Source organism: Microtus pennsylvanicus, chromosome 10 (genome assembly GCF_037038515.1).
Source record: "Microtus pennsylvanicus isolate mMicPen1 chromosome 10, mMicPen1.hap1, whole genome shotgun sequence".
Taxonomy (NCBI): domain Eukaryota; kingdom Metazoa; phylum Chordata; class Mammalia; order Rodentia; family Cricetidae; genus Microtus; species Microtus pennsylvanicus.
The window spans coordinates 112,845,361-112,871,205 of NC_134588.1; the positions used below are offsets into that span (position 1 = coordinate 112,845,361).

At 44.5% G+C, this 25,845-nt stretch overlaps 1 protein-coding gene across 1 annotated transcript in view; it reads left to right on the plus strand.

Moving 5' to 3' along the window:
• Positions 1-25,845, plus strand: part of Plxna2 (plexin A2) — a 196,998-nt gene that overhangs the window by 78,277 nt on the left and 92,876 nt on the right. Inside the window, exon 4 of the mRNA XM_075989535.1 lies at positions 14,764-14,898. Within this exon, the coding sequence (XP_075845650.1) occupies positions 14,764-14,898 (135 nt within the window). The remainder of the gene's footprint in view (positions 1-14,763; positions 14,899-25,845) is intronic.

A 25,845-nucleotide genomic window follows, 5' to 3' on the forward strand; every position in this document is an offset into this window, starting at 1 on the left:
AGATACCTTGTTCTCAAATGTCCAGAACTTGAACCCCACAACCTTATACTGCTACTTCATCCCAGGGAGATAAGAGTCAGAGCGCTAGAGAAGAGGCCCAACTATCAGCCAAATTCTTAACTCCTTCACTTTCTACTTCTGGGAGGTTTGCATTAATGAAGAAGAGAAGGGAGAGAAGAAATGCATGTGGTGTCCCTGGTAGCAGGAGACTAGGCAGTGGTGGCTTGGGTTTCACTGGCATTCCACTGAAGGCCTTTGCTGGGCAGCTGAATCAGAGCTGAGGGAGATGCCGAGACCAGAGGAGTCTTACAGGCGACTGTGGGCAAACCTGATAGCCCATCTGGAATCCATCCACGACCAGGTTCCCTCCCCCATACCCTAATCTATGGGTGGAGTCACACTGGAGGAGCAGGGCCAGGAACCTCAGCCTTCAGGCTGTATAAATTCTCCAGGTGCCAACTCTCAGCCCCAGCTGCACCCTCCTTGCTTTGAGAGCACAAGGCCCCCATGCACTGCCCCTGCTTCAGTTCCCGCCCCTTCCTTTGTGACCTGATCTGAAGGCTTTGAATATGGCAGGAGGAAGAAGAATGGCAACAGAGTCCCAGCCATCCCTAGTTATTTAGAACCCTTGAATCCTAACTGGATAGCCAGCCAGTATGTGAGCAGTAAGTTTTCACAGGCCACAGAAGTCAATTCGCCCCTAGATGTTGACAATCTGAATTTCCCCCACTGCCTATCATCCCAACATCTAAAAGTCCAAACTCTTGAGTCAGACAGAGGAAACCAAGAACTGGAGGACAAGCTATTACATGAAGGCCAGGAGGCTCATTTGTTCCCAACCTGGCACTTGCTCAGCCACGGCTTGTTTTCTGACCTTCCAGGACTATTTTACTTTGTGAGAAGTCACCTTCCTCTCTGGATGAGCATGAGGATCCTGGAAGGAAAATTAGATGATGAAGAAAAAAAATTAAAGCATGCCATGACGAAAAGACACCTCAGCAAGGGCAGGCAGAACACAAGGCTGTTACAGGGGCCCAGAGCAGCTTTTCCAGGAGACTCATGCCAGCTCCAGGTGTCATCCCTAAAGCTTCTAAGCAGGTTATCTGCATCATTTCATGTCCTTGGCTATAAGCAATCATGACCATTTTATTGTTAATTGTCACATTTTGTTAACTTTTGAACACCCATCCAGCATGTGGAGCGGGCATGCCTAGGGGGGCTGCTGGTTCCTCTTCCAGCAGAGAAGAGGCAGGAATTGCTCTTAGGGAACACCATAAGCTGGCTTGGACTGCTGGGAACTGAGCTCATGCTCTATCATTTTGAGGAGAATTCTAAAAACAAAGCCAAACTATCCTCTTGTTAGAAAACCCAGTGAGGCAAGAGGCACCTCAGACCACCTAGAGGAAGCCAGGCCCTTTTGCCCATCCCAAATCTCTTAAACAACAAACTCTTTGGGAACAGCGTGTTTTTGGAATACAGCTTCCTGAATAGTGTTTGTCTAATATGTCTGCCCCAAATCCCTCTCTAAACACTAAGTTTCCTGCCCAGCACAGGCAATCAGAGAGCTAATTATCTGAGATTAGGAATGGGGAGGGGGGTTATCCCTTTTAATTACAGGGAATAATTAGCCCACCTGATGTCAGCAAAGCCAATGGAATTAGAAGTAAAGTCTAGGTTGGAGAGGTCAGTGTGGGTGGTGGGAATGCCCTGAGCTCTGAAGCTGCTTCCTCTTGGCCCTGGCTGATGCTGAGTTCCAGACAAATGTGGGTAGAGCACTCAAAAGAGCATCATCTTCCTTGGTGATCTGGAAAGATGTGTTTATGGGGTAGGGGTGGGGTGACAGAGAGGTAGAGAGATAGAGACAGACAAAAATAAAGGTACACAGAGAGAAAAATGGAGCAAGCAGAGCCTCCAGGACTGAGAAGGGAAAGATCAGGAAGAAGAGAAAAAGTAACAAGTAGGAAATGAAGGTGGCGACCAGTAAAACAAGACTGGTTTGTAGACACTATTACACTCATACCTTTGCAGGATAGCATTCCTGCAACTTTCCCTTCCGGAGGGAAGTCAACAAGAGTATCAGAAGCTGTACCCTACTTGCCTCCTCCCTCCTTTTTGCCTTACACTTGTTTCTCCCCACATACTCTCCTCAGATGTCTAGCACACTGATCTTGTTTTGTAACACAAGGTGCTGGTGCTGAGTGCTCGAGGTCTTGCTGTGGCAAAAACAAGGTGATAGCCCAATCCTCAATGATCTAGGTTGGGTGTCTTCTGTGACCCAAAGAAAAGGTTTTCTGCCCTGCAGCCTTAATCTTCTCTATGAAAAGACTCTGTAGGCCCATAAACTCATCCATCCATCCATCCATCCATCCATCCATCCATCCATCCATCCACCCATTCCTTCAGTCATCCATTCAGTGATTCATTCATTCTTTCTTTCTTTTACTTTACAAATGCATCCAGAACTTTTACTGTTAAAAACTGTATTACTTAATAACGGCTGACCCATAGTCAGCCTTGAGACTTTTGTCAGTGTGTGGAGTCCAGGCCAGTCGCTAGAATTCCCTCCTATATCTTACAGCCACCTGCTGGTACTTAAACCATCCCAAGCACTCACTCAGAAATACCCACTGGGTGAATGCTGCACAGAGGGTCCGTGCACACATGTCCAGTGCAGAGACCAAGACTGAACCAAAGCAACAATGTAGGTAAGGATGCAGCCCAAGGGAAGTTGTGAGCACATTGCTTGCACATTTTCAATCCCACTTTTTTCAAAGGAGTTAAGGTCATTTATAAGAAAATGTTGGACAACATAACAGTAACGTAGAACTAGAACATCCTTGTCCCTTCCTCCACAAAGACAGAGAGGGGACTAGACTACTAAGCTTAAAAGAAGCTCAGGACTAAGATTAGATTTGGTTGAGGTTCCCAGCAGCCAAAAAACTCTTCTCTCTGGTAGAGGGACTCATTTCCATTTTCCAGAGAAGACTATTCCCAGAATTTATATTCTATGTATAACTTATGATCATGTGAGGCCTTACATAGAATCCAGGACAAGGGTTTAGCATCAAACTGGAGTCTTCTTTTAAATATCATTTTTTTAATATTAATTCCTCATCAAGTGCCAAGGCTGTGAAGTCTTTACAACAACTTGTATTTAAGAAGGGACTCTCATGGAGTAATAGACAATAAAAGCATATGAGACCATAAAGAAAAGCAAACTTGTCTGTAAAGATTTTATAGTCCAGGACTGGAGAGATGGCTCAATGATTAAGAGCACTGGACCTGGGTTCAATTTCCAGTACCTACATGGCAGCTCATAATTGTTGGTAACTCCAATTCTAGGATCCCACAGTCAAAACACCAATGCACATAAGAAATAAAAGGAGAAATTTAAAAAATAAATAAATAAAATTTAAAAAAAGAAAAGAGATTTTGTCGTCCAACTTTGTGAGCTCTAAGTTGATCAAGAATAGAATGCAATTTTTAAAGTGCCCCGTTGAGCTTTGGCACACTGCTAAAAGTTGAATAAAATGAACTATATGGATTCAACTTCTACCTCTGGAAATTTATAATTTATGTTGGCACTTATATTAAGACTCAGAGGGCAGCAGGATCATGTTAAAATGGAAGAGTAATATGTTAACATCACACAAAAGACAAAGGGGAGCATCTTTTAAGGAGACTAATAAACTGCTTCCAGTTCAGGTCTTTGGTACATTACGGACTTGTGGCCATTTGCCTTCCCTGTCTGAGCCCCAGGGGTGTGTGTGTGTGTGTGTGTGTGTGTGTGTGTGTGTGTGTGTGTGTCATGGGTTCGGTGGTAAAGTGAGGGTTGGTGTAAGGCGCCTGGTGCAGAGCCCAATCCATAACAACTTTTAGCATGAATACAGGAGTCCTGAGAAAAGCAAGGAGGTGCAGAGGTCTCTGGGAAGCTGGGGATCTACTTCCTTTTCTGACCTATCTCCTTTCTCATGGCTAGCACTTACCAAGGCCATTTCTGGAGATACTTTATCGTAGATGGTTTCTCGGGAGCCATAACTCATCTCCCCCTGTGATACTGGATCTGTTTATTATAATTTGATAGGCCATTTGCCACCTCCTTTTGATCCGTCTATTTCCTTTCCCTTAGAAAAATTCCCGGGCCCTGGGTGGTCCCAAATTGTCACAGTTTACGTCTCTTCTTTCTGGATAGCCTCATAGGCCACCCAGCCCTCAGCCTTCAGGCTCTCTCCACGCTTGTCCCTAGGAAGTTCTGATATCAGACAAAATAAGGAATGTTTATTCCCACTTCTTTTACAAGAATCTCTGTCTGTAGCACTTGTAGGTCAGCACCCTGGAGCTTCCAGGTGACAGCCAAAGGGGCTAAAATGAGAATCCATATGACCCCCCTCCTTCTCTCAGACACTCTCAGCTAATAAGCCCTGAACCAGAGTTACCAGATGCATAACTAGGAGACAGCACACACAAGGCTGGTGCATGGAACACACCCCTGCCTCCCTTCCATGCTTCTTTGCAGCTTCTCTGGTACTTCCCAGCTCACTGCCAAACTGTCAAAAGCACCAAGAGGCAAAGTGCTGTTCAGCTAATGATCGCAGCCCCAGGAGAGGTACAGAGCTCGTTTAAGAGAAGCAAGTGTAGGGGGAATAGGGACGTGGGAGGGGCAGAGGGAGATGCTTTAGTGCTTGGCACAAAAGCCAGCTCTTTCTAAGGCACAGATTAGAAGTGGGCAGGTCTGCTCAGCTGCTTTCTTTGTGGGTGAAGGACTGGAGTCATTCCTTCACTTCACTCCTTTTCAGGAAGTAAAAAGGGTCAGAGTCAGAATACTGCCATTCTTTGGTGGGTCCAGATGCCTCAGCGCAGACCCCATGGATGCCCTAGCAGTCCATTCCTTCTCCCCAGGAACTTATCCCACCCACGCCAGTCTCAGCAGATGGACCCAGACTATCGACTGACAAGCAGTACAGGAGCTGGTGGGGTGCACAGCAGTACCAAGCCTGGAAAGGCCAGAGATGTATACAGCCTAGTATCTTCTCTAGGTCTTTAATCTGAGGAAAGACAAGTGCCTGTATTTATGCATGTAACTTCACTAGGAGACATGCCAGCAGCTGTGGGGCTGAAAGGCTGTCAGTGCAAGAGGAGGTGGCTTTTGGGTTAGGTCACCAAGGAAGACTAGTATCCTGAATGTAGAAAAAATTGTAAAATAATGATACAAATAAAAAAAGAAGACCTGGGGATATAATGGGAAAGGTGTAAAAGACCATGTTAGCTAGACTCCAGTGACAAACTGGGAAGACTTTTCTATCAATGGGGACAATTAAGGGTGGGGTGTGTATGGGTGTGTGTGTGTGATTTTTTTCAATATCCCAAAATGATGTACACTCACCATTTCTTAAAAAATTATGAGACTGAGACAAGCAAGAAAAAGAAAATTACAAACATCTGAAATTTAAGGATTTTTGCATATAGAGAAGGCAGGATCAAATTCGTGTTTTAAGAAGATTAATCTGGCAGTATTGGGTAGAATAGATTAGAGAATGAATATGCTGGAGGCAAGGAGACTTCTCAGGTTGTTGCAGCTGCAGAGATAAGAGGCAATAAAAACCCAGACCCAGTAGTTAGCCAAGAGAAAACACATCACGTACAGTGTGTGAATATAGTCTCCATTTCTCTTGATCACCGCCCATTTTCTGCATCACGGTACACACACTCCATGTATATTGTTTTCAAACTTCTTTTAAAATATCAGGTCACTCTGCATCCAGACACAGACCCTGGTCATAGTGCTCAAAGCCCCAGACTTAGTTCCTGCAGCTCAAAAGACAACCTCAGTGTTAAAGAGAGCAGATTATCATTCCAGATGGTGCAAGGCAGGACAATCACAGACTTCTGCAAAGAATGAGTTGATTTGAAAGGGTAACAACCCTGTTTTAAGTTTCCTACCCTTTGCTCTTTTTCAAACCTCCAGATAGCCTTCTTGCCACCGTGCAGGAGACAGCCATGTGATCCTTCCCTAAAGCAGCTTTCTAGAGGTCCTCAGCACTATGCTGTGTAGATCTAGTTTCTAGTCCAAGTGAAGGCAGCCCCTCTTGTTTGACTTGAAGGAAACCAAGGCCCCACAGAGGAGCAGAGTGGAAGAGAGTTTCAGAACCAGACCCAACCAACTTTAGGTTCTGCTCTGTAGTTTCCAGCTGCAATCAGCTGTACACATTTAACATTTTTTTCCCTGTAAAATGGGAGGGGATCTACCTCATAGAGTGTTGGACATTATTCTCATGATCACACAGCCCCAACATTTAACACTGTGGATGAAATAGAATACATAGAAACAAATAGGTTTAAGTTAATGGATAAGGAGAGAAAGCTATTCCAAAGCTTATGTACATGGACGTGCTGGCCTCCTTGTTCTGCCTCCTTCAGGGAGAGGAAGCCAGTCTTTTTCAATATGCCTCCTTCTAACACTGACATTCACCCATCCCAACACCTGCTGAGGAAGGCTGCCCTTCCCTCAACATGGCCCCAGAGTCACTCCGTGGTCCAACTGCCTGGGCATCCCAGGAAAAGAACCTGTGTGGTATGGTGAATGGAGATTCTTGCATGAGCTTTGGGTAAACAAAGACTCCTTGGTTGGCAGAAGTTCCTCGTTACTCTTTATTAATTCCCCCTCCCCTCCTCCTCACCCCCCCCAATTCTGTGCACTGTGTGAATTATAGCTTTCCCTCTGCATAATGTGATTTCATCGGTGGCTGCTTAATGCTTGAGCTGACTCTTGCTGTGTTTATCTTAATGTTTCCCAGAACACTCTAGTGCCTCCTCTGCCTGACAGTTTCTCTTGTTTCTGGCTCCTCAGACCTGCCCAATCCCAGAGTTCTAGCCTGTTGTATGAGGTACAGGACTCAACCCCTGAACTGGACTTCAGTTTCTTTCTGACCTTTGTAATTCAAACCCATTTAAGAGGATAGAACCAAGGATATAGATTCTTTTTGCTTTCAGGTCTTAATGTCACTCTCCCATGAGCAGTCAAGGGAAAGGCCCCGGGATGGGAACCACAGTGTTTCTAGGAAGCAGGATCTGAGTTTAAGTCATAGAACGGTGAGAACAGAGCCCACATCTCATCTTGGAAGTGGCATAGCCATCATCCCTTGGCCCAGAAGGAGCAGAGAAGACCCCACTTAGACCAAAATTCTGGCCTTCAGTGTTCCTCTCACCCTCCAGCCACTTTCTCTAATCTAGACTGAATCTTTACCTTACTCATTGTAGTGCTCAGTAAATATTTATTGTCTTCTACCTTACATGCCAGGCTGTTAATACTCAGGCTGTTCCAAGATGCCAGAATCTGAAGAACTCTTCTCTGAATATAGGAAGAAGCCCATCATAACCTGACCCCACCCCCCACATCGAGGTGCCTCTATCCCCGTGAACCCCTTTGCTACACCTCCTGTTCTCCACTGAGCATCTAGGGAAGTTTATAACAGACATAGAAATAGATGTAATTGTATCAGAAACTGGCAGTCTCCACCATAAAAAGCCTTTGTGGTTGACTGACAGCTTTGTAGGGACCAGTGCTGGGAGCGTGCATATAGTATAGCAGGCACCTTAGCTCGGCACATCTTAGCTGCCTCCTTATTCATAGTCGAGGAGGATTCTTGACCCCATCTCCCCCTTTTCTCTTTTCCATTGACTTAGTGTATGTAACCCACAGGCTGCTTAATTATCTACCAATTATCAGAATATTTAGGGCCAGACACCTAATCATCCTTCAGGGAGCCTCGACCCACTGAGCTCTGACTTTGCACACTTTGTTACCTTTCTAGGGCTCTGAGGACGGAGCTGAGACCTGCAAGGATCTCTGGGAGTTGATGCCTCCCGTGTGTGTGTGTGTGTGTGTGTGTGTGTGTGTGTGTGTGTGTGTGTGCACGTGTGAGTGCATATAACTGTATGTGTAGGAGGGAGGGAAGAGGATCTCAGAGACTGAATTACCAAAGACTTCAATCTATAAATAATTCGGGTCATGGAGTCCTACAAAAATAAACTTCAGCTTGAATCCTCTCTCGTAGCACTAAATGCACAGCTGCAGATGTGCACTCATTAATTCACCAGAGTTCAGTGAAAACAGCACCAGGGGCCCCACCCACCTCTGAAAGATCAGAATGAGTATGTGTGGCACACGTAAGCACATAAACAACACCTGTCAGATACACATAGAACACACATGATAGACCAAGCACACATACCACACATTACACACAACATGACAGATAGATGTACAACACTACACACAGACACATGGAGAGGCATACACATCACAAAGTATGCATATGACATACCACACACATCACATCATATACACAGTATATGCACAGACACATCACACACATACATACATCACACAGAGACACATTACACAGAGACAATCAAATACATGTATATCACACCAATTCCACCATACTACACACATACAAACATAGGACACATGTCACACATACAGATACATATGAGCACCATTCTATATATCAATTATCTAATACACCATTTGTGCATACTCACATACAGTTACAGATATACCACACAACCACACACACATACCATACACAACACACATGCATGTACCATGTAAGTCCAGAGTTCTGAGCCAGAGCCAGGAGAGAAGATGCTGTAAGTCTGCTCCAGTTACTATGGCGCCTCATCATGTTGCATCTGAACTTCCTCTCCTAAGTGCTAAGGTCCTAGAAACCAGATTTTCAAAAGATCTGGGTTCAACCAGTGATGCTGACTTTGGGTTTGCTGTACACTTCACATTTTCCACAGGTGCAGCTCCCATCCTAGATCTTTGCTTAGGCTTCGTCTCCTCCAGGAAGCCTCTCCTCATCGCTTCCCTCAGGGCAGATGGACCACCCCACCCCATCCTAAATAACTGTCGTTTTTGTAGAAACCTCCTCTCTTGAGGTTAACCTTTGAATTTGTGAAGATGACTTTGGCTTTCCTGTTCCCACCCTGCCCCCATCTTCTCTGAAGAAATGCAATATCATTTATCAGTTTCCTGTGCCCCTTAGTGCAGCCTGGCTCATAGTAGGCATGTAATAAATAAATATGGGATAGCACTGAAAATCTTAGTGAATAACGCTTCATTTCTACAATGTCCTTTTTCTGCTGAGAGAGGAGAGTAGCCACTCTAATTTGGCAACTACAATAACTATTTCATGAACAAATAAAATTGACTTACTGCAAGCAAGCCACACGCCAGTTAATGCAAAAGTTGGAATTGGGCTTTGCCATCACCAGAACCTCAGGCCCTAGCAATGTCTGCAAACCTATTTTCCTCTCAATGCCCAAGATGATCCCTAGTCCTACTGCTGACCAATAGCTCTTGAAAGTCATCAACACCACTGTTTCTGCTAACAGGCTGCTAATCGACATGGACAGGCTCTGTAATCGAGTTAACTAGGAAAGAAACTGATACACAGGGGTTGAGAAACCATAGGTAAGCCAGTCAGCTGTGCCTGCTGATCTGAACGGGATGTTCAGGGAAAGGGGTTGTCATTCATTTCTGTCCAGACACACAGCTGTGATTTAGAGGAAAGAAATAATAGTGTTAAAGTCTTTTCTTCCCTGCCCCTTGCCCTCCAAGAACAGACACTGAATTTCCCCTGGGCCCTACCCAACACACTCTTGCCCCAAAGCCAGCTCTATTAAACTAAATTTTAGCCCCCAAGTAAATCCCTCCAATTAGATACTGAGTTATTTTGTCCCTTAGAAAAATAGGTAATAGTCCTACTGTGATTGGGGGAGGCCTGAAAGATGAGAAAGTAGGAGACACTTGGCTTCCAGGTCATCCATCTACTCTGTTCAGCTTCTCTTGTCCTCTTGACCCTCTCCTGTGAGAAGCCTCCCACCCCTGGCCTGTGGTGAGACTCCAGCTCTGTGAATCACCTTATCTGTGTGATCATGAAGTCACACAAGTCTACCAGTCTCAGATTTATCATCTATGCAATGGGAATTAAACTAGGACTGACAACAGAAAAACCTGTAAGGATAAACTATTTTTATTATGTTTTAAACAGTAACCAGCACATTTTAAGAGCTACACAACTGGTAGCTATTAGAAACTCTATCAGGTCAACTGCAGCAATCTGAAATACACCAAGTATGTTGCCCTGCCTCCAGGCAGGGTTACACCTAAATTTGAAGCAAACCAAGTAGCTGTACTGAGAGCCTGAAAAGGTCTTTGGCCTATGAGGTATCTATAGTTAGGTTTCCCTATAATAAGGGTTCTTACAGACGCACCCCTCAGTGTCCTTGTATGAATTTAGGCACATTTTTCTCTTACCGTAGTGAACTGAGTCTTAAATTGTATGCTTTCTGAGCCTTGAGAAAGCAACACAACCTGGTAATGTCTACATGGCCATCAAGGTCAAGCTGTCTCAGGAGAGGTATTATACTGCTCAGACGGTCTGGCATACCTTTCCATATTACCTTCCTCTTCTTTCCCATCTCAGCTTTCCCACTGAGGGGATGACAAGACCTTCTTATGTGGTCTACTCTGATTGGATTAGATAAGTGGTCTGTTTCAACTTACTAGTGCCGTTTGGTTTATTCAAACCTGGCCCTGGTTTAAATATGATACTAAAGAAAGCTATCACTTGTGGGAACATCTCAGACTAGACCAAATTGCTTGGCTTTAAAAAACACCACACCGCGGTTAAGAGCACTGGCTGGCTCTCGCAGGGGATGGAGGATCATTTCCCAGTACCCACACGACAGGTCATAACCACCTATAACTTCAGTTCCCGGGCATCTGACATCCTCTTCTAGCTTCTTTGGGCACTGCAAAAATGGGATACACAGACATACACGCAGGCAAAAACCCCATAGATATAAAACACAAATATAAAAATCCCACTTTTATCCTGGTATACCCCAGCAACTTCCTACCATTGGCTATCTTGTGCCTGGTAGTGATGGAGGACAGCTTCGTAGGTGAGAGCTCCTCTGTTTGCTACTGAGCAGTCTCTGTGTTAAATGTATGCATCCCTCAACTAACTGTCACGGCTCAGAGCCTTGGGCCTCTGGAGCTATTTAAGAATGTGATTCTCCAGGTCAGACAATGAGTGGGCAGACTGCTTATTCTCGTTGCTCACAGAAAGTTTTCACCAAGTCTCAGAGAGGTGACTCCCCTGAAAGTATACCATGACTTATCAAAAGTCAGAAGAGAATTGCTCAATTTCCAGACCCACACTCTGCCCACTTAGTGTGCCACCGCCAGGGGAAAGGCATCTGCGCTGGTAACCTCCCACCTCCAGCAGAAGTACCCCCTTCCCCTCCTTCTGCTTTCTGGCCTACTAGTCCATCTCCATTTTCTTTTAAACTCTCTGAGTTTCTTGAAGGGTTACATAAGCTTGTGACTGATAACAGGGAGTAGAGGGGTATTTAAGAATGTGTTGATTTCTTGACTAATACTTTTCCTTCAAGGATTTGGACAGAATGAAATATAGCTTAGTTCAGAAGAAAATATAGCTTTGCTCAGAATCCTCTGTTCTAGTTTGGTTTTTGCTTTGGTATTTGAGAGTTACATAGACTTGATTCTGGTATCTCTGGTTCATTAAATTATTGTGGTGGCAGACAGGAAATTTTCAAAGTATCTCTCTAGGTCTCTGGTACAGTGGAAAGGTAAGGGACTAGCCATCATGAAACATAGCTACATGTGTGATGCACCTTGTTCTTGGTGCATCCCCAACTTTTGCACGGTACTACCAGGTTCCTGGGACCCCAGTGTCAGGGCCTTGCCTGTTGTATTTGTTCTTCCTTCTTATGACTATGTTCAGACATTGCTCTGGACCTCCTAGCCAATCCCAGATGAGTGGGAAAGGTGGCTGCTCAAGCCGACAAAGGGCAAACAAGCTTCCGGAGGCAGGATATCCCAGGCTTGACCTAAGAGGAGGGACTGCTTCCGCAGCTCCTGAGTGGAACTAGAGCCTTGAGGAGATAGCTCTCTTTGAGAGAAGGATTGGTATGAGGTCAGGGAAATTTCCCCTTCTAGATGACCCTGTGCTGACTCAAGAGCCAAAGTCACAATACCCTATGTCATGGAGACAAAATAGAGCCAGGTCAACAATAAGTCAAATAATCCTCATGTCTTTCCTCAGGCCCAACAACTTTTGTAACTTAAAACCTGCTATATTTTTGTGAAGGCTTTTAGAAATTTAAGCCTGTTGATCAAAACGAGAAATCTGATTTGAATAGTAAAGAGGCCTCTTTTCATTGTTGGGGGTGATACCATGTGGAGACTGGTGATTAGTTCTTCCTTATGCTTAAATCTCCATGTGAGAAAGTGTGTTTCAGCCCTGTGACATGATGACTGACTCAGTGCTCTCCTCGGTCATAAGAAAACAAATGCCCATGCTCATCCCACCTCTGGAAGGAAGAGCTTTGGTAACAGTTGTCAAATCAACTGCTTTTAATGAAGAGAGACTCCTGAAGTGATAGAAAGGGGTAATGGTGGAGCTTAGAGGGAAGAAGAGTCAACCCACAGGAGAAGCAATGGCTAAAACCAACCATGGATAGCAGTGGCTAAAAGAGTACTCTTGATTCCATTGAGCTAACCGCTGAAATTTCAAGCCAGAGGTCCCAGGTCACCTGCCAGAACAGTGGCAGCACTGTATCCAAGGCTAAGCCTTGGACACAGGTATAGGGCCTCAGGCCATTAGGCACCCAGTCTCAATGGGCGCATGGTCTATTCACCCTCTCCTCCAGCCCATTCCAACAGGTACATGCCATAACCAATCTTAGGCCCCTTCATTGTGCCACTCTCAGGAAGTGAAGGGGTGGAAATGGTAGTTCGCACCCCACTCCTTCAACTCCCTAATAAATCCTGCTGTTGATTTTCCCCACCCAGCCAGGCAGTACTGAATTCTCCTCTGCTCACCATCTTCCCATATTACTGCAGTATCAGGCCCACAGTGGGCCTTTGAGATAACTACATCATGGTGTCCCACCCTTAGAAACTCTCCGCGTATCAGGATTACGTGGGCAGACAGAAGAGAGAGTTAAACAAGAACAAACAGAAAAGGTGTTAGAAGACAAGGCTATTCTATCTTATAGAGAAATCTCTTCATCTCACTAAAGAAACCAGAGTCATCTGTCAACTGGTTCATAGTTTATATCCTTTCAAAGGGTGTTTCTCAAGCATTCCCGTGTCTGTCACCATCTGTGTCCCAGCCTCATGTGGGTCCTCAGAGGGATACAGGGAAAGTAGAAAACCATATCCACCTTCACAATGTTAATGACTCTGCACATATTGGAAGCAATTAAAGAACAATCCAAATAGTAAGTCAATACATGTTAGCTAATACATATACATACAGCGAGCAAATCAATTGATTATAATCTTAGGATACATGTCTAATAGGAAAAAAGGCACCAGCATACATAATTAATTGTCAGAGGGCAGGGGGCTTCCCAGGGGAGGAAAGACTTGAGTCAAAAGGTATGCAGGTAGAATGGGACAGGGAAGCTAGAGTAGGAGGAGTGGGGGGTGGTGAATGACAAGCTGTTGCTATGGGATGGAATTGTGGGTGGAGCCCATTCACACACACCAAGGGCTCCTTGCCAACAATTCCTTACATGAAAAATTCTTTCCTTAAGCACATGTGGGGCTCAGCCAGATTAGTCTTTCTCCATCTTCTGTGCAAACAGCCTCAGCATCACTGGGAATCTCCCACCAAAGCAAGGTTATGGTCTTGCTCAGCCACACACTTCCCATCCCCTCCATGCAATTCTGAGCATGGCAGAATTGAGAGCATTAGGTTATCTTGCTGCTTCTCAACTTGGCTTTGCCTTTGCCTAGGGAGCTTTTAAACAAGGTGATACTTCCTAGACCATACCCTCAAAGACTCTGATTCATGGGCCCAGTTTTTGAAATTCACATTTTTTTTTTCAAACTCACAAGATAAGCTCAAGTATGTAGCCTGGGCAGAGGAGCCTTAGGTAAATGACATTCAGGTCCTTTTTGTTTATTGTCCTGGGGTAGAACAAAAAAAAAAGCATATTTCTTCTCCCTGTGTCACTTATAAATCCAGTCAACTGACATCTAGGGGCAGGAAGATTTCTGAGTTCTGACATCTTCAGTCTCCAAATGATGACAACAAGATTTTTGATGATCTATATAATTGTGCCCCCATGTCAGCCTAACCCAAGGGTACTGTATATGTAGATATTGACTCTCCAATCTATCGTTAAATATGCATATACACACTCACACACTCACTTGCTTACACACTTCACAAATTCTGTAAGTGTATGTAAACGCACAGTCAGAATCTTTCATGTGCATTCAAACACAAATCAACCACCACTAGGAATCCCAGACTGAAACTGGGTATGGTGATGCATGATATACATGCTTTTAATCTAAGAATTGGAAACATTGAAGGTGGAGGATCATGAGTTAGCGTACAGTACAGACTGGGTTACACAGTGTAATCTTGCTCCAAATAAGTGAGAAAAGGAGAAAAATGAGACAGGGAGGGGGAAGAAAGGAGAGGAGGAAATAAGGTAAGAGGAGAGAGATAGCACGGGAGATCTCTAGCCCTGCATACTGAGAGTGATTGTGAATGAATTAAGAGTTTAACATTAAGTAGCACTTCTTTCCAGAGCAATGACCTGGAGGGGTAGCAACTGTCTTTTGTAAACCACCCCTCCAAGTGGAAGCAGATGATCCCTGGGAAGGCTGACCATCAACACTTAAGGACAATTTGGTTTTTCTTGCAGATTCGAGCTGATGGTCCCCCCCATGGTGGGGTCCAGTATGAAATGGTCTCTGTGTTCAAAGATGGGAGCCCAATCCTCCGCGACATGGCCTTCTCCATCAATCAGCTCTACCTATATGTCATGTCTGAGAGACAGGTAAGTGCTGACACACATCTCTCCTTTCCAAACTCTAGGAAACCTCTGATAACCTATCACCTTTGGTCAGAAGTTGCTCTGTCCTATATGAGAGCCTCTGAACTTGCTGTGTAGGGGTTCTGAGAAAGGCAGAGTCCTGGCATTTGCAGAGAGGTAGAGGGACGATGCAGGGCCAGCCTCTTCCCGGAGGCTTCTCTCTAGGCCAGAGCCCCTGTCTGGGTGAGTGATAAAAAGCTCTGCAAGAAAAAGCTAGACTGAGCCCCACAGCATGGTGTGATTAGGAGGTAGATTTACTGCTCCTGGGCCCACAGAATTGGCTGCTCATGGGAGCCAAAGAGGTGTAAATAATCTAGGCCTTCAGGCTGGGCTGGCTCCTAGGAGACAGAACTGAGATGGGGCTCTAGAAGGAAATCAAATCTTGTCCTGAGTCTGAGATTGGATGCAGGAGGGAGCTGGTCAGTTCTGGAAAGTTGAGATTACCTGCAAAGATTTGAAACCCCCAAAGAGAAGCCTCAATACTTTGCTAAGGAGCAATTGAGCAAGACCTATTTTCCTAGAACCAGGGAAGGAGTTATTCTTCAGCTCATATTTTTTTTACATATGTGTAAGCAGAGGGAACTGTGGGAAGGGAAGGAAGCAGGGATGGTGAGGGTTACCAGACCCTCCAAGGAAGGTCTGGAAATTCAGTGACGTGCTTAGCCATGGCTGGCTATTTTATCCTTTTGATCAGGAGATAACCATGATCTGTAGCAGCCATGGTATTATCCTTTTCCTGAGGACAAAAAAGAAAAAGATTGTCTCATAACTGAGGTTGCTGGCTGACTGGGAAGACAGCTGAGCTGGACAACCCACCACTTCACTAGGTATCTCCTGTGTCTTTCTTTAGTGTTCTTCAAAGACTCCAATGTCCTTGGTCAGCTTTACCCTTCCCAGAGTTCTGTGTGCTCTCTCTTTAAAGATAAAGAATCTGGATCAAGGGGTGACAGATAAGGGGATGCGCAGGAATGAAGAAAAGGGGATGGGAGCACAGTGGCTTTAAGGAAAGCAGTGATGCAGCTCTAACTTGAAAATTACTTCTTGAGACTAGATGACACAAATCATATGCTAATTGCATGCAAATTACATCCGGATTCTCTTGAGCCCACCTGTCTTTTCTACCTTTATTTATGTGGCCCCTGCTCTTGAGGCATAAACAGATCCAGTTCAGAACTTACTAGAATTAAAGGAAGTTTTGCCGACCTGGAGTGGGTAAGGCAGTCCTAGAAATAAACATTAGTCTATTAGGCCAATAAAATAGCCAGTGGGTCTTGGAAAAGTGTTACTGGAAAGATAATTATTAGGATCAAAGTACTGGGAAAATAACAGAGGAAATGAGGCTTGGTTGCTACCCTTAAATTGATTACCATCTAATGAGGGAGACATGTCCCCAGAGATCTGCACCATCAGATAGATTTCTATGGGTGCTTTGCATTTTCCTCCTATTCTTTTGTTTTGTTTTTAAGGCAGAAACTTCTTTGTATTTATTGGAGGGAGTGCATGTGTATATGCATGTGTTATGTGTGTGGAGGCTAGGAACCAACCTCAGGTGTCAATCTTCTGGCACCATTCACTTTGTTTCTTAAGACAGTATCTTTTACTAGCCTAGCACTCAACAAATAACTAGGCTGACCAGTTTGTAAACCCATGGTTTAGCTTGTCTATGCTTCCTACTACTAGAGTTATATATGGGTACCTTTCTTTTGTTTACTTGGGTTCTGGAGGTCCAACTCAAGTCCTCATGTTCATATGGTAAGCACTTACTGATTGAGCCATTCCTCCAGCCCCCAGAGAGTTATTTTTAAATAAGAAAATAGATGCTTACCATTCAAATCCAAGCACTACATTTTAAGAACAATCACAAATCATCAGATCCTCATGCACAACATATAACACCCTGTAGTCATTTGGCCAACACCAAGATGCTTCTGCAGAACTACCTACAGACAGCAGGATGGAGGGACAGAGAAGTGGCAACAATGGAGCCAGGTAAAACAGTGGCCAAACAGGATGAAGAGATCATGCTTTGGTAGTATTTTCAGATATTTTGTATGCCTAAGGACCAAGCAGACCACTCTGGGCAAGAGCGTTTACTTGGGTTCCCTGAGCCTATTGATATATAAAAGCCAAGGCAGGATAGCAATGACCAATACGAGCGTATGTTGACTGGGAAGGTGCCAAGCCAAAAAGAAAAAGGTAGCATATCTTTCTCAGATAGGATGCTTTTTGAAAACGTAAAATGTAGGCAGAAGAGGAAGTTGTTCAGTGGCAGAGAGCTTGCCTGGCATGCTCAAGCTCCAGGTCTCATTCCTAGCACTACCCAGGTGACGTAGAAGAGAGGCTGCATCAGAAATGAGGCTGTGGAGTAGGCTTCAGGGTACATAATGAGCTCTTGGTCCATATCTGAAAGCATCAGCCCTAGCCACATCAAGTTTTCAAGTATCTCGTTTATAAATATTCCTTTCTTCCTCCTGTCTTTTGTGTCAGATGCCCTGTTCTTGTTATAGTCAGAACCAGACAGATTGAGTAGCAACCAGCCATGGGGAGCTGAAATTGGAAGCCTTTGGGTTTAATGCCATGGGGCTGAATCTGGTCAAGTGAGATATTAGTAGGAGTTTCCCATACGAGTGGAGTCGGGCAATCAGGAGGCTGAGTCTAAGAGGGATATGTGGTGGACCTCAGAAGCCTATCACCTGGGGAGCTGTACATCAGGCCGAAGAAGTAGCCTGGTGACTTCAGCAGGGGTAATCTAGGGCTGAGGGCCAAGAGCAGCTCATGAGGCCCATCAGTCTGAGGCCATGGAGCAGAGTATTGACACGCAGCACAGCCTCGTAAAGGGCACGGTTTAGTGAGTGCTAAGAGGACAGTCAGTAAGAACAAAGTCAGACAGCCTGTTTTCTCTCCCAGTGTTCACCATTACTTTTCACATTATCCTACAACCTGGTCTCTGAAGCTCCGAGTCCTGGGTCCCAATCTCACAATTTTGTAACTGAGCTGCTTTGGACAAGTCATTTAATCTCAGTGTGTCTCATACAGAAAAGTGTGAGGTCAGTTGAGATAACAAATGAAGACTCTCTTCTTATTCAGCATACTTATCATGAGGGTTCCATATGACCCCTCCAGCCCTCACTCCCTAATCCCATTACTGGGTATGTAGAAGTGTATGGTTATTAGGATAAAGAAAACAGCACATGACCCAGATAGCTGGCCTGTTCTGAGCCAGGAGGCCCAGATTCTGGAGCCTCTAGTCCTGACTCTACCAAGTTTCCTAGGGGCCTGGTCTCTTAACTCCTCAGGGACTTGGGAAGGCAAGCTTCCAAGATAGAGATGTTAGTCTAATTCCAACATTCCCCCAGATCTTAACAAGACTTAGCAAAGGCTTGGGACTTTTAAAAATAAGGTTGGAAGTAAATGTATTTTTATTATTGCTGAATCTGTGTTTTTCTTTTACTTTTCAATATTATTCTTTTCCTATATGTCTTGGAGAGTTCTTGCCCTATCAAGTCCTTAGGAATGATCCTGGGGTTCTAGAAATTTTTCTTTGATATATTTTTACTCAGATTATAACGTGTCTATGTCATGAATTAAAAATACCCTTTGCCAATTATTTGGTGAATTTTATCTGGTTGTTTCTCTTTTCATTTTACTCTGTATGATATCTTTGGGCATTTTGGGGGAACAGAAATAGTATCTTAATGCAGTGGTTCTCATGACTTGTGGGTTTTGTGGCCCCTTATGGTTGAACGACCCTTTCACAGGGGTCACCTAAGACCATCAGAAAACACAGTATTTATATTATGATTCATAACAGTAGCAAAGTTATAATTACGAAGTAACAATGGTTGGGGTCACCATAACATGAGGAAGTATATTAAAGGGCGTCAGCCGTAGGAAGGTTGGGAACCACTGCTCTAATAGACAGAATGATCATAATTAGGTTATTTTGTCATGAAGTGTCTCTTCTGCTACTTACAGTGTTTATTGAAGCATGCATCAATACTTCTCTAAATCATTTTTTGGATAACTTCATTATACTTTGAATTTTATTTTATCAGTTTCGGAACACATCTGACACATAAATCAATTTCATGTTCTTGTACAAGTACTATACTCAATAGCAGCACAGGTATGCATGACATTAGACTGCAAGATCTTCTTAAGGAAAGATGGATGCAGCCAAGTGCTCCTATGAGTGTCTTCCCTGAACCATGACACTATACTGAGTAGTGATTTGGTAATCAATAAGTATTTTCATGGGTCAAGAAAGCTTATATTTCCTGTTACTGTAACAAACTATTTAAGACTAGGTAACTTATAAAGTGAAGATGTCAGTGAGCCAAAGTCAAAACAGTGTGTTTCAGTTTCTAGTAGGGGCCACTTGAACCAACTAGTATCTTCCCAATGATCTAATTACATACCTCTATCTGTTCCCTTAATGGCTCTACAGTACTTTGTAGCTTGTGAGGCTTGTGGTTCAGGCACACTCAAGCCATATCCAGACTTGATGGAACATGATGGAAGGGTCCTTTCTGTAATTTTACTTTATAATACACTATGGGCCATGTAATCTTATGTCTTTCCTCTAACCTCCTGTTCACTCATTCTTTTCCAAAGATGTGGCACCTGTTACATCCTTGGAACCATGTGAGGGTAGAATCAGTTTTCCAATTATGCCTGGAGAGACTTCCATCTTGGTGCTAAGCTAGAACTATCCAATCTAGTACTCAGATCTCTCTTCTCTCTCTCTCTCTCTCTCTCTCTCTCTCTCTCTCTCTCTCTCTCTCTCTCTCTCTCTCTCTCTCTCTCCCCTTATGTCAATTAACTAAATGTAATTAAGAAATAGCACTAGTAAGAAGTGTTGAGTCATTAGTGCCACTGCCTAACAAGTCAATGTTAATGTACTCTTAATGGATCTATGGCTTGGCCAGTCCCAGGGGGAGACTTAGAAACAGAATTCCAGTCCTGCTGTTAATTGTCCAGGTGCTCCATCAAGAGAAGGCTAGCTCTTTCCTAGAAAGCTGCCTCAACTTCAGCAGTAAGCCAGCAGATGTCATGAACATGAATACAACTTGCTCCCAGACCCTCAGTGTCTAATGGAAGTAAGTCAGCGAGTCTGGGAACGTTAGGCTGGGAGCCAAGTAAAACAGCTAGTAAGATGAAAAGAAGAGGCATAGCCTGCTTCCAGCCCAGCTTGTCAGGCTGGCCACTCCCAGAAAGGGAATACCACTCTGTCCTCAGGGTAGATGGGAAAAGAGTGTAGGAATGGAAGCAATTATTCTATTTTATACTTTAATTAGATTGAATTAGCAGAGGGAATAGAGGCATAAAATGATCCAGCGAAGGGTGAAATGGAAAAGGAGAGTCACCGTGCAGAATGGCTCCATGCAGGCTGGAGAGAGCCTTGGGAAGAACAGAGGGTTGGAGATGGGTGACATGAGGGTTTGGAGGGGGCGGGGGCTTGGGATTCTACTCTCCATTTGGAGGCCTAGAGAGGACAAATTCCATGGGGTTTAAGATCTGGTGTGTGTGTGTGTGTGTGTGTGTGTGTGTGTGTGTGTGTGTGTGTGTGTGTGTGTGAATGATACCACCATTGTACAGTCCCTTATGTCACCTGAAAAACTATGTAAATGTCTTCTAAGCCTTAGTTATTTTACCTGTGTAATAGGCCTAATAAAGCAGTGTTCTGGGGAATAACAGACATAATGTGCCTAGTGTGTATCTAACATGCAGTCTGGGCTTTCATTGTCAATGGCATTTTTAATAAAATGCCCTGGTCCTTCAGAGAGGACCAGAAGTATTTGTTATACACTACAGCCAGCTAAAGCTCTGCTCCCAAGAATGGCTTGCAACCTGTCATCCCTGCTGCTACCTGCCATCCCAATGGACCATAAGAAGTTTCTGGACTGGCCAAACTGGGCTACATTCTCATAATCTGGTATTTATTTTTAAAAGCCAGCAATGTGCCAAAGTAGACTAAACAGTCCCTCTCTCAGAGCACAGAGAGGCAGCCCATATGTGAGGCCAAGAGGCCAGAATATGAGCATCTGTGTAGAGGAGGGAAGGGTTTCCAAGTAGGTTACCCCTATGCCATAGGCCACATGTATGGACATCTGGTTTTGAAGGGACCCTTCAGGGGCCTCTCCAAGTATGTAGCAAAGCCCCAAGCTCAGTGACAAAGACAGGATGAACCTCTTCTGCCTGTGAACGCTCAGACCCAGTCCAAGGGCCCTTATGTTACCATATTACAAACCACCTCAAACTTTATGAACATAACACAGACAGGTTTTCACAGCCTTGGGGGATGATATAAAGAGATAGGGTAACTAGAATGGTGGTAGGAGGTCTACAGAGAGGGCTCAGCAAAAACCAAGTACTGCTCTTGCATAGGACCCGAGTTCAGTTCCCAGCACTACGGACATTCAGCTTGCAAACACCTATAACTTCAGTTCCAGGGGATCTGACATCATCCCTGACCTCCGTGGGCACTGAACTCACATGCACACACCCCTACCCACCACCATACACATACATGAAACTTAAAAATTATCGAGGGTCTAAGCCTGTCTGGACTTTTGACTAGACTGGCGGCAATCCACGTTCTTTGGGCATCCTTACAACCTGGCAGTTCCAACACAGTTTCTGACACAGTCACTACATGTTTGATAGGTTAACTGTCAACTCTAAGAATGAGAGACCCCACAAAAAAGACAGAAATTGGGTTAGCTTCGGAAGTCTTCTCATCCCTTTTACTTGCCTCTTCACTGTAGTGACCATCATCCCTAGAGATTTATGTGTGTCCATAGATACAATTTAATAAATAAGGCTAAGGAGTGATCAACTACATTTGCTGTCTGCCAGGGCCATGGACCACAGAACACCAGAGCCGGCCAAGACTGCAGAGATGGCCTATTCCGATCCCAGATGGGAAATACTCTATGAACACTTTTAATATTGCAAGCATCCAGCACTTAGATCAGCAGAAGTGTGTGAGGACACAGCAACGGTTTTCCATCAGGCTGCTTATTGGCTGAGGTTGCATGAGTCCCCAAAGAGGGCCACACCAATGTTTTTAGCCCTGAAAGTGCCTCTGGCGCAGAGAGGTATTCCTCACCCTGCTTAACTGCAGGGTATTACACCACCCTGTCTTAAGAAGTTCATAAGTGGTAGAACAATGAGGACGTTAGTCTGGGTTTCTCAGACATAGACTACAAAGGACCCCCTTCTAATGGGGCAGAGAACTACTCTCCTGACACCATCTCTGCCCCCCATCATACACACTCTTTTCCCTCTGTGAGTTTGGGGACAACCTGGTGGTCAGGACAGTCTCCTGCCTATTGAGATGGCAATACCCAGCCAGTTTCACCAGAGAACCAATTTCCTTTCACTGGTTCTGAGGAGTCCCTTTGAATAATTACTAGGCTGGTTCTAGGACCAAAAATAGAACCGTTTTCAAAAGAGCTATGTTCATGCCTGCTACCTGTATCCAAAGCAACTGAATTTCCAAGCCTCCAAATTTACCCAAGGACCTTGTAGAGGAAACAAAAAAAAAACGTGAAGAACTACACTTCCCGATCCCTTGTTCCTTGCATCCTGACAAACTATTAATTTTGGTTGTGGTTATCTGTTTAGTCCAGGGGAGAAGATTTCTCCAGTGTAGACAGAGCATGCCTAAGTGTGGTTTTACAAGGCAAACGGTGTCTTTCATAAGCATCCCCCTTTTTCTGATCTGAGAGTCTTGGCCCAGCTACCAGGGGACATGAAGACAGGATTGGGGGTGGGCAGAGAGTTGAGCCTGAGGGACTTGGTGAATTATGGAGTTTGAGGATTAGGAAAGTGAGGATAAGAGGGTTTCTGCTGCACTTTTGGGTTAGAATGTGTCACTTTCAATCCAAACCTTTGCTGCACACATGTTTCTGCTTAAGGATATGGAACCCCATGTGGCCTGGGAGCTGAGTCTCACTCAGATCAGTGTCTTTCCCAAAGAAAGGGCAGAATCCTGCCTCCAGGAGCACAGTACAAGGAGCCAGCAGTGGCCTCCTCCCCCCAGGTTTTGAGTTCCCTCATCACCAGCATCAAGGAGCCCAGAAGCTGACCCTGATCATAGTTGGCCATTAATATTCTCTTGGAGCATTTTTTAAAAATAAATGTTTTCACCTGAGGGAAAAGAACTGCTAACCTACCCTATTAATCAGACATTCGGATTGCTGTATTTTAGAGAGAAAATCCTAGCCTCTTATTTTAAAGTCCTTTGGTTTGGAAAGATGCGATTAAACACAATGTACAGGCTGGACAGGCTGGTGCCAAAAACCCTCAATGTTCTAAATGGGCAGGGGCCTGGGGACTGTCCTCTGAGCTTTGGCAGGGACTTTGATTTCTCTTTCTAGTAACTGCTGATTGCGGACACCCTGACTGCCCATAATGATGCTCCAAGGACAGGAGGATGAGAAATTACTGGATCTTAATTCCAGATGCCCAGAGGAAGGACTCGCCCTCGCTATAATCTGAGTTATCAGGAAAACCAGGGCTAATGCTGGTTAACCTGGCTCAGCCCAGCATTCCTCTCCCAACTTTACCATGTCTTCGTTCAGCCTTTGCAAAAGGAGCACTCACTGGTTGTGTGTACAAAGTTTTAATTTAAAAAATTTAAAACAATCTAGGCCCCAGAGAGTCACTGAAGATGTTCCCAAGAGTCAAATTAAACTGGGAGAAATTTGCATGTCATTTGCATATACAGCCTCTTTCATTCAGTAGACCATTAAGCGTCTACCATTTATAATGCATAGCTTTGTCCACTGGTAAGTCATTTGCATATGCAGATTTGGACAAGGCTGTCTTTCTAAGGAATGGTCCAGCAAATGTCTTATAAATAGGTCTGCCCTGGAGAGAGTTTCCTTATGATTTCTTCCTGCTCTTCTCACTACAACAACAGTGCTATTAAGTGTCAGTTTTGTGTAGAGAGGTAAAAAGCAGGATTCTTACCCTAGGGAGGGCCCTCAAATTCTTCCGGTAAGGAGTGGAATGTAGGTACAGAGAGAATGTGGCTAGGTGCTCTGTGACTGAGGCAACTTGAACTCTCCAGGAAGTGCTCTCACTAATGCCTTCTGGTTTAGAGTCTCTAGAAGAGATCTCTTTGTCTTGACAAAGGGGTCCAGAGCTAGTTACCCTTAGAGACTATCTAGAGAAGGGAAGCCCTTTGTTTCACAGAAAATGGGGCCTACAGCTCAGAAGTGACTTTGAAAACAAAGAATACACCTTTGAAGAGGCCGAGTGTCACCTACTATAAGCAGTTATCATTAAACTTGGTTAAGTCCAGCTCCACCACTAACTGCACTGAGGCACTGGGCAAACTGTTCCACCCTCTGCTTTAGTAACCTCATCCGTAAATGGGCACACTGGTGGGCTCTGCTTGAGTGTTCAGTGAATTAATTCAGTGAATTAATGCATTAAAAGCACTCAAGAGAAGCACCTGACATGGCATGCCTGCTTAATACGTGTTAGCATTGTAATTATGTTTTATGGTTGTGTCCCATGCCTATCACCAGTCCAAGTCCTGCAGAGCAAGACTCAATTTATAACCACACCTATAGAATAAACTCCACTGTCTGCCTGGTCTTTCAGCTCTGTTTTATTTAAGATGTGTTGAAATCTAATATTTATGCCAACGTTTTTCTTCTTTTAGTTTACAAACATGACCTCAGCTAATGAGTATTATTTCCCCAGCCTTTTCTACAGATAAGAAAACTGAAATTAAGTCTGGCTTGCTAATTTGCCCAAAGCAGCAAAGCTAGCAAAACAGCAGTGTTGGGCCTCTGCACCAGGCCTCCTCAGTGGAAGCTCCTTCCCTGTGCTAAAGACAGTGCCCCCTGCTGTGCCTGCTCCCATCCTGCAATTTCTCCATCAAGTGCTCCATGCTTCAGGAAATGCAGGCCCCTCCTAACCTGGCACTCCCAAGGAGGTGGTAGTCTGTTTAAAAGCCCAATTAAAGAATGCCAGCACTGTTTCAGAGCCCAGACTCATTCAAGGGACAGCAGAAGAAATGTCCCCGGACAGATAAAAAGCATCCTGTTCAAGGAGGTTGGTGCCACTGCCCTGTGTACTGTAAAGCAGACTAGTGTCCTTCCAAGAATACTGTCTCTACCTTATGGCAAACTGAAAGCAAATTAATCACCTGTGTCAGACCAATAAGGAATGTAAGACCCCTGGAGGTTTAATGTGTAGGGCTCTAGAACTGTGAGTGAGGGGCAAGTCTGGGCAATAGTAAAGCCTTTAGCCTTCCTGCCTTCCCCATCCTCACCAATGCCATTCAGAGACCCCAGGGTGATCCCATGACTTCCTTGTACATCTTCCCACCCTGTCCTCAACCTGGTTTACTCAACAAAGGAAACCCTTGCAAGTAGAGCAGGTACAGAATACAAGAAACAATTCAGCCAAGCCTCACTCATCTTCTAAGGTATCATCCAGGAGTGAACCAAGTATTCACCAACTGCTGGCCCCTGCTAGAATCCCAAGACTCTGGCAGGCCTAACCAAAAAAAGTCATGGGGAAGAGGTAAAATGACACCCCAGAACACAGCCTTCTACTGCTCACCCCCTCCCAACTCTGACACTACTGCTCTCAGTATTCAGTTTTGGTTACTGAATGTATTTGATTTAGACCATAGCATTTAATGCCACTTTGGATTTCCAGTTAGACTCCAGTTAGATACTGACAGTCTTATTCATTTCAATCAACACGAAAGAGGGCAACCAGAGGAACTGTCACCAAAGAATTTATTTCTGTCTGCCAATGGCTGGGACAGTGATGTGAAGATACAGTTTCAGAGGAGCACACTCATCAACCAAAGAGAGAGGAGGAAAAGAGGAAGAAGTCTGTAGTCCTGGGCCTCCTCCAGAGAAGGCGTGCAAGCTATAG